Raw genomic sequence first — 12,036 nt, forward strand, 5'->3', positions numbered from 1 at the left:
TTTTGATTAAATATTGCTTTAAATAGCACTTTTTTCAGAGTATGATGAATAATAGCATTCATCACTCATCATGTACTTCTGCTTGTGTGCTATCTTGTGTTCTATCTGAGTAACTCCAAAGTCCTAACTTAAAGAATCTCTCTTTCAGGTAAATCCAGTATTAGTTGACTTATTTTTTCTTGTCCTATTTAGCCTATATTAGATGATCGTAAATAATTGATGGTTTTTTTGCTTTATTTCCCCCTTCTTCTAACAAATCCTTGTTTACCAGTTTTTTAATGGTAATTCTTTCTTGACCTCTTACCTATGACACAGGGAGAAAATACTAGCCCGGAAAACCTCTTACATATATATTTGATTTTTTTTTTTTTTTTTGGGAATGGGGAGAATGACATAAACTTGAAGATTACCAAAAGCTCTCTCCTGTGTCCATTCCCTGAATCTCTGCCATTTGGGTTCGTGCGTTTAGACTTCAAGTTTCATATAGAGTAACTTCCCAAATAGTGGGATTTTTGGAAACAAATAGTTCCTTAAGGGTGGGAGTTTTGGAAAAAAGTTTCAAATTGGAAATATCTATCAAAAATTCTGCCAATGAAAGAAAAATAAATTTCGTTAATGACTTTTTTTTTTTAACAGTCTCACTACTTGGTTTGAAAACATCTTTCAGAAACTATGATAGTTTCGGAAATTACCTTTACTTGGAATGCAGCCTTGGTTCTCACTAAGTTACTGTAAGCAAGTAGCATTGAGGGAATGGCACTATAGTATATACTTTTACTACAATACTGCTTTTTTTTTTTCCCTTTCCTCTATCATTCTGGCAAAAAAATTTCTGTGGGGCCGTGGGAATGGCACTATAGTGTATCTAACATGGTTTGCTCATTTTTTGCACCTTTCCCGTTTTGCAGCTGCAATGGAGTTTTTATATGAAGAGAAGCGACAGAAAATTTAAGAAAGCCACAAGTCATCCACCACTTATCAATTATTTCTTGAAAAATGCTATAGCTCTTGAGAATATTGCAGTCGACCCTCGTGAAGACTTGGCATATCGATTTCGTCCATGCATGGAGAAAATTGAACAGGGAGGAATTGCAAGAAGTTTGGCCAAAGAACAGCTAGATGGAAAAATTCCTTCACATATTAAATTGGTGATTCTTTAGCTTTTATCCTGGAAAACTGCTTACATTTAGGGTCCGTTTGTTTCGGGTGAAAATGTTTTCCAGGAAAATATTTTCCTAATTTTCCGTGTTTGGTTGCACAAAAGTTACTGAAAACATTTTCCTATGTAAAATATTTTCACTCATCTTATGGAAAACAACTTCCCTTCCAAACTTACTGAAGTTGTTTTCCGAAATGCATGCATCCCGCCTGTAGTATGTTCCAAACTTACTGAAAACATCTTGTAGTATGTTCTTTTTTTTTTTTAGTGTAAACAGGAGGATTCGAACCCAAAACCTCTTCCTTACACTCCCTCCCCCGTACCACCCAACCCAACCCAACCCAACCCTCCCCCTAGTATATTCAAAATAAAAAAAAACCTCATCCTGCTCATCCTATGCTAGTAATTAATTATGTATAATAGGGAATATTCTTTTCTAGAGAAACTTTCAGCAGTGAGAGTGCAAGATATATGTCACAATAAGCATTGCATATGATTGATTTTTGACACTAAATGGCCAGCAATTTGTTTATTACTTAAGGAGATATTTTTTATTCATATATACATTTCTCCAAGATTTTTTAAAGTTAAACAATGAGATAAATTTTCTTATTTTGCATGGGAAGAAGTATGTAGTTATAATGTGTAGAAAGTAAAAATAGAGATAAAAGTGAAAATATTTCAAAAGTTAAACAAACACCAGAAAAATGAAGTAAGAAAATATTTTCAATAAGTTAACCAAACACCTGAAAATGATGAAAGGGAAATGATTTTCATGAAAAATTACTTCCACGGAAAATATTTTCCCAAGGAAAACATTTTACTTCCAACCAAACAGACCCTTAGTGGCCGCTGTTTGTTTTCTAGAAATTGTTCATATGCCTCTAGTCCAGTTACCACTTAGGCTTATCTATTGATTCGTACTAAGATTATGGCAAATTCTTAACCGAAAAATCGAAGCCTTTCAAATATATGTTCTCATTGGAAAGTTAATTAAGTTTCATAAGAAGGATATGTGCTTTGTAATATAACATCAGTGACTCAAATTACTCGAATTGCTCATCTAGAAATGAAATAGGACCAAACAAATAACACCTTAATCTCATCCTTAACCAGTAGTAATATATTAACAGAATTTTCAAATTACATCAAAAGATTTTTTTCTAATAGTTATTCAATGAGCACTTGTTAATGCATATCTTCATATTTATTGCCCTCGCCATAGTTCAATATTTTTCCAAATAAATTTTATTTTTTTCAAAAGTTATTAAAGTCTCTTTTGAAGAGTATCCATTGAACAGTCATTAATTGAACCCAAATAACAAAAGTTGGATTGTCCTTATTTTTAACAATGAAATAGCAAGTGGAATTATTTCCCCAGTTGGAAATATTCTCTTTTTTTCTCTTGGACAATTTCGAAATTTCTATGTTTTTAAGCTTTGGAAGGGACCGAAGGCAGACGAACAAGGAACTTGTACGTGAAGTAAGAAATCGTGTTAAAGATAAATCCATCCAATTATTAAACAAATCCAAAACAATTCAGGAAACGGGTTTAAACTTTGACAAGCTGTTCTTCAGCTATATGTTGAAACCTTAGGCCTGTTTAATTCGGCCTGTCTTTCTATTCCGTTTTCCCCCCCTTTCCAAGAACTCTTAAGAAAAATTTTACATGTTTTAGGCCCAAAGAGTTCTTCTGTTTTTGGCACGTTCGGAGTACAACGATAAGAGCTATGAACTGAAAGCTTTGAACTCAATGGCAAAAGCAAAAGAGGTAATAATCAACACTAATTGTCTCTTTAGTAAATCCTCTGGAATATTGTACGAGCGGAATATTCACATTCAGGGTTTCTTATATTTGATTTTTGTGAAAAATATTTGTTGGTTTTGTTTTTAATTTAAAAAGTCTGTGTTTTTACCGGTTTACTCAACACAAATTCCCTCTTGACGTCTTCCTTCCTAAAACACAGCTAGTGAAGACTAGCCAGCAGGAATTGTCCGAGGATCGGATCAGGTCTCTACCTGATGAACTATCTTTTCCAATGCTCAAGGAAGCAGGAAGAACAAGTGTTCTATCAAAACGATGGATACATCTTTGGATGGGTACTACTAATCTTAATTTTGATGCTACAGAAGTGTAAGAGGAGTTAGGAAAATCAGATATTACACGGAAGGAGCGTCAGATACTATGAAACAGGGAAAGGCATAAATATATTAGGTGGGTGGATGCAGTGTTGAAATTGCATAACTCTTTGGCGTTGGATGAATTCAGAATTTGTTTTGATTTGGACAACTCCCATCAAAAGCACATTGATGAATGGCTTGGGTACGTTTTTGCTAGGAAAGTGCAATGGCTAGAGTTGAATTTGTTAGTTGCTCAAGGGTTTCCAGGTGATTACAGTAGAACTTATACTTTTCCCCGGGGACTAGTTGGTCTCAGAAGTGGAAAATCAACAGAAAAACATCCTGCTTCGTCGTTTGATTTCAAGTCCCTAAGAGCGTTGATCTTGAGACGTGTCAACATGACCGAGGAAGTTCTCCAATCCTTCTTGCATAACTGTCCATTACTTGAACGTCTGGTAGTTCATGGTTCTCATGATTTGGTGAACCTTGAAATTCTGGACCATCTCTTGCCTTGAAGCACCTGAAGCTTCACTATTTAACAAGCTTGAAATCTGTCAAAAGTGAGCAGTACAACAAATCTTGTATCACTTAAAATGGCTCAAGCAGAAAGGCTAGTGCTTAAGGATGTTCCCATGCTTCTTGATGTAAACATTACGGGATGGTCAAGGTCATACAACTTTGTAAGAGACGTAGCTGTTTCTTGGCTTTCCAGCTGCCTGTCGAAACTGGAGGTCCTTACCTTATTTGACTTGTCTTCGCCTTCGGATCAGGTCTCCCTGAACTTATATGGCCTATGCTCCTTTCATTATTTTCGAGCATGCTCTTTTTTACACCTGGAACTTTTATTCTAAATATACACTTAACGCATTACCGTTGTTAAAAGGTCCCAAATTTCCTGAATTGCTAAAAACTTCAGTAGAAGGAGATCAAAAAGATATGATCTAAACTTGTATTTTGAATATCTTATGCAGTAATACCACTTTCATCCTTTAGAAGAGCTAGTAGCATGTTTGAATACATATAGAACTTTCACCTTGATTAATGGTTTTGGAGATTCAGGCGATTTCAAATAGTTTTGTACCGTTATGACCTTGCTAAATGAGTATGCTTAGCAACTTCATGCCGTGGATGGACCAAATTTAAAGTTTAAATAAGATCCAAATTGAGGAGTGGTGGAAACATTGGAGGTGCAAATTGTGATTAGTCTTTTGTTTATAATTTGCTTATACTTATTTCTGATTTGCATATTGCTTGTTGATTTTGCCTTTTGGTGTTTTGGTCATCCTAGCCTCATGAGCAGATTCTCGAGCTTCCTCAACTATCGAGTTTGAAGCAGTTGACCTTGCTGGTTTATGCATCGAAAGATCGCGGCCTGATTGGATGTACTTCTTTGATTAAGGCTTCACCCAACTTGGAGAAGTTCGTCTTAAAGGTATGTAATTTTCAGTCAACTTTAACTAAATTTAAAGTTACTGTGATTTGTAATCTCTGCATTTGCTTCTAACTATGGCATTCAGCAACATTGAACTTTGAATATATCAAAAGTTTTGTCTATAGAAGTTTTGATTGGCAGTAATTGATATTCTCCTGAAAATATATCAGGGAAAAATTACCTAATTCTTGATTGAGGAACTCGATATATTTTATTTTCTTCCGTTCACAAGGGGGAAAATGGCACAAGTCTAAAGATTTCAGAAGGCACCTTCCCCAGTCCATTCCCTTCCATTCAGTTTCGATATAGTACTATGATAGATTCTTAAAAGTAACAATACCGTGCTTTTATTCTAGAAAAAACTTTTCTTTCCCACCATTTTTTTCTGTTTTGTATCAACATGGCTTGATGATTATTATCAACCTTTCATGTTTTGCAGTTGCAGTTGTATTCTGATATCAAAAGAAGCAACAGAGAGTTTAAGAAAGCCAAAAATTATCCTCATCAACATCTTAAAGTGGTGAAAATATCCGGATACTATGGTCGGAAAAGTGAAGTTGAACTTATCAATTATTTCTTAGAAAATGCTATAGCCCTTGAGAATATTATAGTCGACCCTCATGAAGAGTTGACGTACCGGTCTCGGTCCATGCATGAAGAAGTAGCAAGAAGTTTTGCTCAAGAACAGCTCGAGGGAAAAATCCCTTCACGTATTAACTTAGTGATTCTTTAGCTTTTATTTTTTGAAAATTGTTTACATTGTGCAGGAGCCTTTTTTTTTTTTGGGGGGGGGGGGGGGGTTTAAGCTTCGGTATTCGTCAATTTATTCCTTAATTTCCATACATGTTGTCATCTTTACAGATTTTGATATACATATGTTCTCACTTCATTGTAAGAACATTGATCTTGAGATGTGTCAATTTTGGCCGTGGAAGTTCTTGGACACTTCTCGAATGTTGGCAATATAAACCAAACTTAAGAGTTTCTATTTATTTATTTACTAGTTTTATTGGAGTCAGAGTTTTAGTAGTTGTGTGATTTAGAAATTTTATTTTATTTGATAATTTTTTTATACAAGTGGTTTCTTTTCAAACAAGTCTGGTGGGTTATAAATACCATATTATTTAGAGTGTTTTTTCAAAAAAGTTTGTAAGATTTTTTATTGTTTTGTGATTTTGTTGACTATTTTAAGATATCAATAATATTTTGTGAGTTATTTATTTCTCTTCTCTTCCACATAAATATTTTGAATATTTGTTTTATTCCTTTAATTCTGTAACACTGCACGCATCAATTATTATTAGAACCCTAAATTTGAGTTCTGCATTGCATAATTGTCCATATCTTGAACGTCTGGCGGTGGATGGCTCTCATGTTTTGGTAAATCTTGAAGTTTCTGGTCCATCTCTTGCCATGAAATACCTTGAGCTTATCAATTAGGTTTGTATTATTTGAACACTTTCAACAACACTCACTTTCACACTAGAAATTCAGTGTCAAGCTCTAGCACATTATAGTGACAAGAACGGCCCATGTTGCCCGAATTGCTTAAATTTCTGCAAAACATATACTTATCTTGAGCATCTTCCACTTTCACCCTTGACAAAAGCTAGTAGCATGATTGGTTCTGTAGTATTAACTATTAAGTTATCTTTCCTGAACCATCACAATACTGCCAAGTAGGGTTGACTCAGCCAATATTGCAATGCTGCCAAGTACGGTTGACTCAGCTAATACTTTGACTAAAAGTAATTCGGACATAGTCGTATTATTTAAAATATTATTTAGAATAATTACAATAGCATTTTTTGTGATGTGATGTATGTGAGATAAAAAAGTGATTAAGAATATAAAAAATTAGATTGAAAAATATGTTTATGATACAAGCAAAATATTATATTATTTGAAAAAATCTTCTATCCAAACATTCCCTTCAATTTTGAAGTAGCTAACTAGCACTTTTTTAATCGAAATGCAATACGTAAAAGCTAATCTAAACATCCATTATTTCTAATTTTTTTCCTACCAAAAGAAAATAAAAGAAATCAAATACTAATAGTGATTGAAAATTCTCAATAAATTTCCCTTCACAATTGATAACAGCTTCTTCCCTCATTGAATTCTCATTGATACTACCACCATACTAGTACTTTACTACAGCCCAAATCGGTCCCTGCAGCAAACGCGTTTTAGTACTAGAAGGAGCAGACCATAAAAGTCTAGAGAACAAAAGGATAAGAAGAATAATTAATAATGACCATCGAGCCCAGTGTCTATGTTTTAATTCTCTACAGGCAACTAAACTTTGGCAGAGCCTGAATGAGTAGACGATGGTGACATTCTTTCTCCATTACTTGACGTCAATCCCGCACTCTATCCAAAAACCTCTCTCAATCTTGGGATTCTTGGCAGCCTTTTTTTTTTTTTTAATTTCCTTATATATTTTAACTTTTTCCACTTTCATCTGATTGGTCTACTAATGAATTCCACTGTTGCTTGCCCATTGCTATAAGCAACCTAGCAAAACTTCCAGGACAAGACCACGGCATTTTCCAGAGTCCAGACTCCACACTATATATTTTATACGTATAAATATAGAAACAGACCATTGTTAAATGATTTCAGTCTTTTGGCTAAAGAAGCAAAAGATATGTCCAGCTCAGATGATGAAAAACTATCCCAGATGATCAGAGACTACATTGAGTTGGATCCATCATCTCCTATTTCTTCTTCAAAATCCCTCCAAGTCGATCAAAAGTCATCGTTCGTGTACTTACAGGTTTGTTTACAGTATCAAGATACTTCTAGTCTTGACATATACCTGCTGTTGCCAAAAAAAAAAAAGGGGGTTTTGTTCCTTTTTTGGCTAATATTAATCGTTTTGTATGATTGGTTTTTTCAGGAAATTCTTGAGCGTGTAACTGTTGCCGAGTCTGAAATTCTTAGAAAAATCTTTTTGTACTGGAAAGATTTAGAGCCCAGCAAGCTAAGAAAATGGGTTGTTATGAATTTGGGAAAGGACTATTACGACGCTAGTCTTTGTAGGACTTCTTGGGTCACAAAATTTAATCGCTCTTCAGGTATTTCCATCACCAAACTTTGTGTGTGTTAATGTGGATTTTCTAGTATGTATAGTCAAGTAATCAAAATGTAAACTAAATTTCACGGAATAATGATATATTCTTCTTTTTCTTATTCTTTCCTTTGTGGGTTGATAGTTTTTGAATTTACAGGTGAATACGAGTACATTGATGTGATGATGAAGAATGATGCTACAAGTGATGGTGCTGTGAGATTGATTGTAGACATTGATTTTAGGTCTCAGTTTGAGCTGGCAAGGCCTACACCAGAATATGAAGAGCTCTCAAATTCTCTGCCTTCAATTTTTGTTGGGACAGAATTAAAACTTGAAAAGATCATCTCTTTGGTTTGTTCAGCTGCAAAAGAGTCTTTAAGAGAAAGGGGTCTTCACGTTCCTCCATGGAGAAAAGCTAGTTACATGCACTCCAAGTGGCTCTCTGAAAATTGCAAAAAGATCTCATTCCCAGAGCTTGGGACAATCTAATTTGGCAACTTTTTTTTTGTGGGTTTGCCAAATTTAGCAAAAGGAATCTGCAGCTATGAAGGATCACTTCATTTAGGGAAGAAAAAGTGGTCCTTTTTGGGCGTCCATACATTTTGTTTGAGTTTTGTAGACTCCCAAACTGTTTTGGCTACAAATGCGGATAAGTTTTTTGTTTATCTAAGGAAAAAGATATTCGAAGATGTTACTAATGCCTAGACCTTGTTTGGAATGTGATCTCTACCAAAAAAAATTTTACGCTTTTTATAAATATATTTTTAATTATACCTTTATCTTGCGTATGTCAAAGTATTACGCTGTATTTTTTCGCAAAAACTCCTGAGTTGTCGAGGATTGCCTTCAGTTTTCACCTTGTTGTACGAAACTACGGCAATCATGTCTTTTACCTACCATATGTCTATCGTGTTCAATGAGTCAGTTTAGATAGTAAAAAAGAAAAAGAAAAGACGTATACTTTGTGTTCCCTTTTTTTTTTTTTGCTGTTTTTTGGATCCAAAATTGTGTTTTTTTTATCCAAAATTGTGCGTTTATCTTTGTGCGTTTTCTATAAAGGAATTACATGCAATGTTTTAAAAATCGGACCGTTAATTGAACCGGTGAAGTGAAAGGGTTGAGATTCAACCGATCGGATCGGTTCAACCTTGGTTCAATGAATTTTTTAAAAAATAATTTATATAAATATATATATGCACAAAATAAGACATGTAATGGACTAATTTAATACTTTACATGATGAAAAGTTTACTATTTTTGAATAACTTGGATTTTTAAAAATAAATTATTTTTTTTGAATTATAAGTTAAAACAAATAAATTTCATCTCAATTTCAATTATATTTACCAAAAAATCTTAAATCCAATCCAAAAATATCACAATATTTTGAAATTATACAAAATTCACGTCTATGAGAATTTAGACATTGTGAACTTAAATTTTAATTTACGTTTTGGGATTTAGAGATTGCAATTTAAAAAAGAAAGTTTGGAGTTCGAAAGAAGTCAAGAGAATCGAAATTAGAAATGCAAACTTGATAAGAAACAAAAAATGAAATAAAAGTAAGTGGTTGTGGCATTAAATAATTTGGGTTAAAAAAAATAATTCTTTTTTAACTTTTTTAATTTAATGGACAAAAATTAAATTAAAAGATGTAAGAAAACATCAATAAATTAAAAATAAAGATGTTTGATTAAAAAGGGAGTGACAAAAGAAAAGAGGATAGAGAGAGAGAATTGAAGATTAAAAAGAAAGAGCCATGAGAGGATGAGATTTTGTAAGAAAAATGGAAAAAAGAAATATGAGTGTTTGTTTTATATAAATAAGTTATAAAAAAAATTAATAAGATGTGATAGTGCAATGGTTACTATATTGGTCTTCTATTATAAAGGTCATGAGTTCAAATCTTGAAAGTTACATTTTGCAAAACGTCAAAAAAAAAAAAAAACTTGAAAATCGGAAAAAAACCGATTCAATCCGATTTCGACGGACGGTTGGACCGGTTTTCTAGCATGATCAACCCTGACATAGAACCGGACCGATGCCATGGCCGGTTTACGGTTCAACTGGTCGAACCGGCCAGTCCGATCCGGTTTTCAAAACATTGATTACATGTCATATTTTCGTCTTCACCTAGTGTGAATTTGAAAGGCTACAGGCCTGAAATATTTCGGCAAAAAATTGATGTGAGTAGTAAGTGTAATACCTTGGTGTACATGATGTCTTCATTGATGACCGTGACAAGAAAGATAATTTGCAATGTGTTTCATGCAACAACTTGACTTGATTTTTCTTCCACATTCAGCAATTTTTCATAAGCTAGAGGTAAGTAGTTAATAACACAATATTTTTTTTTAATAACACAATATATTATGCTAAGTTAGCAGTTATAATCATTCATTTCTATTATTTTCTTTCAAAGAGCATTAATTAGACATAACTGGTTTTGCAAATTATGTCCAAATAAACATAATTTTGAATATTTACATACACTACAGTCCTACATTCTGAATGGTACAAGCAATCAATATCATTAATAGCATATCTAACACCAATGTAGACTATATGTGAGGTAAAAAGGATTGCATTTTTCTGAACTTTTTTTGTTGAAAAATTACTGTAACGATTTGATATATATGAGGTAAAAAGGTGATGGAAAAATGTGTCTATGGAAAACATAGTAATTTTTCTTTGAAAATTTGCAATCCAAACACACCCGAACTCTATCAAACAGATTTTGTAGTTTTGGAGACCGGATTACTTGGCTTCCAAGTTACTAGTTCCTTTGGGAGACATAAATGAACTATTTTGTAATTACGTACTTTTAATTGATGGGAGTATTTTAAAATTCGATCTGTCTAATGGGTGTCCATAAAGCATTCATTAAGATGTATTTCAAGTTTTAGATTTTTAGAAATATAAGATTAATTAAAGAAAGTATATATATGCAAGGAAATTAATTAGGAAAAGTATATAAATACAAGAGAAAGTAATAATTGTTAATGTGTACATATGCATGATACATTGGATGAAATGTAAGTGTGTTAACGAGTGTCCATAAAGCACCGTTAGAAAAACCTTTTAAAATTTAGTAGTTTCGAATTACAAGCTTCATTTTCAACCGGTGATGAACACGTTTCTTCCATCATAATTAGGTTGTAATTCTTTTTGGGTAATGTTCATGTTCTAGTTCACCCACATCATTTTATTGGTGTCTTGTCCTATATTACATTTTCTTTCTTTTACATAACAACACGTCTAACCCTTTCTCCACACTTGGCGTGAGGTTTTTTTTTTTTTTTTTTTTAAATAAATCTGATCTTTATTAACACAGAAAAGAGAAATTACAGAGACCGTGTGACTAACCTACCCTGAAACCGAACATACCCTCACATACGGAGTTGACAACCTATCTAAATGCAAAAGAGACCGAACTTTAACAGGGAGAGCTATTTCACTCCAGAAGCGACCATCCGCCCCTAGATCCGAGGAGGCCAACGCGTCGGCAACCGCATTTGCTTCTCTGAACGTATGAACCAAAGACACCCCCAATTTCGTCACCAAGCATCGAATATGCCTAATCGTGTTACATAACGGCCAGCAAGACGTCATGTCAGAGGACACGAGATGCACTAAAGTACTAGAATCCACCTCCGCTAAGATTCCCGTGAGATTGCTATCCTGGCAATACCGAAGGCCCTCCAGCAGAGCCAACGCCTCTGAGGAGAGAACGTCTTTCTCTCCAAACTCCTTATAAAAGGCAAAAACCAAATTACCCTCAGCCGAGCGCACCACTCCTCCACCCCTTGAACGTCCCCTTACCACACTGGCATCCGTGTTGAGTTTCACCGCCTGCCCTGTAGGTTTTACCCAAGAGAAGGCACGCAGCTGTACCAATTTCCTCTGGACCTTACCGAATTTCACCCATTCACAATCCATGTCCCCTTTAAAAAACTCCAACTTGAGCAATCCCCCCCTGCCCAACTGCTCGACAAATGCACACACCTGGTCGATTACCTGATCTGGCGACATACTCTTCCCCTCAAAGCGAGCCTTGTTACGGCCCTTCCAAATAAACCACAAGATTAAGAGAGGGAGAATGACACGAATATGATTCTGGGAGACAAACCTGTGAGACAAGAACCAACATGATAACCTCGATGCCACCCCACTCCCGTGGAGTACCAGCCCAAACCGGCGGGAGAAGTGCCGCCAGATCCTGCTCGCCAAAGGACCCGAGGCAAATAG

At 34.6% G+C, this 12,036-nt stretch overlaps 2 protein-coding genes across 3 annotated transcripts; both read left to right on the forward strand.

The window, feature by feature from the left end:
* Positions 1 to 3,873: 3,873 nt before the first annotated feature.
* LOC113750787 lies at positions 3,874 to 5,445 on the forward strand. The gene is made up of 3 exons (XM_027294730.1): positions 3,874 to 4,050; positions 4,569 to 4,712; positions 5,152 to 5,445. Exons 1-3 carry the CDS (start codon positions 3,874 to 3,876, stop codon positions 5,443 to 5,445), a joined length of 615 nt encoding a protein of 204 aa, XP_027150531.1.
* Positions 5,446 to 7,301: 1,856 nt separating this feature from the next.
* LOC113749891 lies at positions 7,302 to 8,566 on the forward strand. 2 transcript variants are annotated; one of them, XM_027293766.1, is made up of 3 exons: positions 7,302 to 7,491; positions 7,615 to 7,792; positions 7,931 to 8,566. In XM_027293766.1, the coding sequence occupies exons 1-3, from the start codon at positions 7,363 to 7,365 to the stop codon at positions 8,275 to 8,277; spliced, it is 654 nt and encodes a 217-aa protein (XP_027149567.1). In that variant the 5' UTR covers positions 7,302 to 7,362; the 3' UTR covers positions 8,278 to 8,566. The 2 variants fall into 2 exon arrangements, with proteins under 2 accessions (XP_027149567.1, XP_027149568.1); XM_027293767.1 differs by having other exon boundaries at positions 7,946 to 8,566.
* Positions 8,567 to 12,036: the final 3,470 nt, after the last annotated feature.

Source organism: Coffea eugenioides, chromosome 10, assembly GCF_003713205.1.
Source record: "Coffea eugenioides isolate CCC68of chromosome 10, Ceug_1.0, whole genome shotgun sequence".
In the NCBI taxonomy this organism is placed as follows: Eukaryota; Viridiplantae; Streptophyta; class Magnoliopsida; order Gentianales; family Rubiaceae; genus Coffea; species Coffea eugenioides.

Excerpts from the sequence above, each read along its gene's own strand:
- LOC113750787 (XM_027294730.1), top strand. The coding sequence starts at position 3,874 with ATGGCTCAAGCAGAAAGGCTAGTGCTTAAGGATGTTCCCATGCTTCTT. Across the intron at positions 4,051-4,568 it reads TGTCTTCGCCTTCGGATCAG|CCTCATGAGCAGATTCTCGA; the intron begins GTCTCCCTGAAC and ends TGGTCATCCTAG. Across the intron at positions 4,713-5,151 it reads TGGAGAAGTTCGTCTTAAAG|TTGCAGTTGTATTCTGATAT; the intron begins GTATGTAATTTT and ends CATGTTTTGCAG.
- LOC113749891 (XM_027293766.1), top strand. The coding sequence starts at position 7,363 with ATGTCCAGCTCAGATGATGAAAAACTATCCCAGATGATCAGAGACTAC. Across the intron at positions 7,492-7,614 it reads CATCGTTCGTGTACTTACAG|GAAATTCTTGAGCGTGTAAC; the intron begins GTTTGTTTACAG and ends TGGTTTTTTCAG. Across the intron at positions 7,793-7,930 it reads AAAATTTAATCGCTCTTCAG|TTTTTGAATTTACAGGTGAA; the intron begins GTATTTCCATCA and ends GTGGGTTGATAG.